Raw genomic sequence first — 1,513 nt, 5'->3', positions numbered from 1 at the left:
TATTTAATTAGCCAACCTCACCACTTTGAACGTTTTGTTCTGTTTTTGGCCCCAATACGATTCCTCATTCCCATTTAATTAGAATTATAGTAAGCGACGACTTCTCCACACGTTAATTTCTTTCTACTCCAATTCCCCTTAAAATCATCATCCATACATTGACTTGTGATAAATATGCCATGTCACGTGACTCAAAAAATATTTTATTTTTGATTATCTTTTATACAACGTCCAACTTTGTTTACCATTCAAACATATATATGTTGTTTCTATAAGTAGTTTCATTTTCTATTTACAGATTAAATTGTGGCCATGTCTTTTCGACAATTTTGATCTCCCGAAAGTCAGCCAATTGCACAAAAAGGTAGATTATACTCTAATTTTGAAATTTAAATAAATTTATTTAATTATATATTTTAGATTGTCAATTATTTTATAACTTATACGACAGTTCATAAATATATAAATTTTTTTTGGTAAAACTGTAATAAGTAATACATAGTTGTTGTTGTACAAGCTAATTAAGTACAATTTACATACAAGGAAATTTGATCTTATGCTCTGCAACTCCCACATATATATATTTTTGTTTTGTATTTACTATATACGTGTAGAGCGAGAGAATCGCATGTTACTCATATCTGGCAAAAAAAGAAAAAAAGAATATATAAAATGAAGTTGCTCATTAATTAAAAAAGAACGAATCCTTCTGGAATGGTGATAAGCTTACGGAAGGATCGCACAGCCATCTTTGCCCGGCGTGAAGATAATCGCTGCAATTTTCTGACAGATGCGGATCTCATGGAAATCCCAAGTCCGACAGTGGACTTATTATTGGTTTGAGTATAATCATCTTCTTCAACTTGAAGAAGCATGGGTGAAATTCGCTTTTTACTCATGATCTTCCTAGACTTGCGGCTTTTGTTTTTGTTTTTGTTATTGTTGAGGTCCTCAAGAGCAGTGCTAGCCTTTACGGCAAGAGCTGCCATGTCAGAGGCACTGAGTCGATACTTAAGCTTGGAGGCAGGAAGCATGAAGTAGATCTGACCGGGAAGAAGCTGATATTGGGAATCGAGTGAAGGTATGAAATCGTCGAAGTAAAGACGGTCGGAACTGCATAGGAAGCTGGAAGCATGATCAGAAGAGATGTCAGATTGAAGAACTTGAGAGACGTTGATGGGAACGCTATATTGACGGAGCTCTCCATTAACTGAGATGACGTAGCTGGTCAGCTGCTTTTGATCGACGATAGTGGAGGATGAAGACAAGCAAGCACCCATAATATACCCTTGAATTAATTAAAGCTGGAGGAGGAAGAAGAAGAATAATAAATCAAAATGATGTTTGTGTTGTGGACTTGTGGGTGCAAATGAGGCGGTGACCGGCCTTTTTATAAACAATTGTAACGTTTTCCTATCTTTTTCTTAAAAGTGGGAGTGGGGTCCACGACGACTCATTCATTTTTGAATTGTTTCAACAAGGCTACAACGAAGGGGGGGGGGGGGGGAGGGGG

General features: G+C 36.7%; 1 protein-coding gene across 1 annotated transcript; it reads right to left on the bottom strand.

Annotated features, from left to right (window-relative positions):
* Window positions 1-485: 485 nt before the first annotated feature.
* Window positions 486-1,377, bottom strand: LOC102591626 (uncharacterized). The gene has a single exon (XM_006342141.2). The coding sequence runs from the start codon at window positions 1,278-1,280 to the stop codon at window positions 690-692; it is 591 nt and encodes a 196-aa protein (XP_006342203.1). The 5' UTR covers window positions 1,281-1,377; the 3' UTR covers window positions 486-689.
* Between the last annotated feature and the right edge of the window lie 136 nt (window positions 1,378-1,513).

The sequence above is a fragment of the Solanum tuberosum genome, unplaced genomic scaffold, assembly GCF_000226075.1.
Source record: "Solanum tuberosum cultivar DM 1-3 516 R44 unplaced genomic scaffold, SolTub_3.0 scf00032, whole genome shotgun sequence".
In the NCBI taxonomy this organism is placed as follows: Eukaryota; Viridiplantae; Streptophyta; class Magnoliopsida; order Solanales; family Solanaceae; genus Solanum; species Solanum tuberosum.
This window is presented reverse-complemented; position numbering and strand designations above follow the sequence as displayed.

What these genes read in the sequence shown, in the direction of transcription:
- LOC102591626 (XM_006342141.2), bottom strand. Translation starts at nt 1,280, where the DNA reads ATGGGTGCTTGCTTGTCTTCATCCTCCACTATCGTCGATCAAAAGCAG.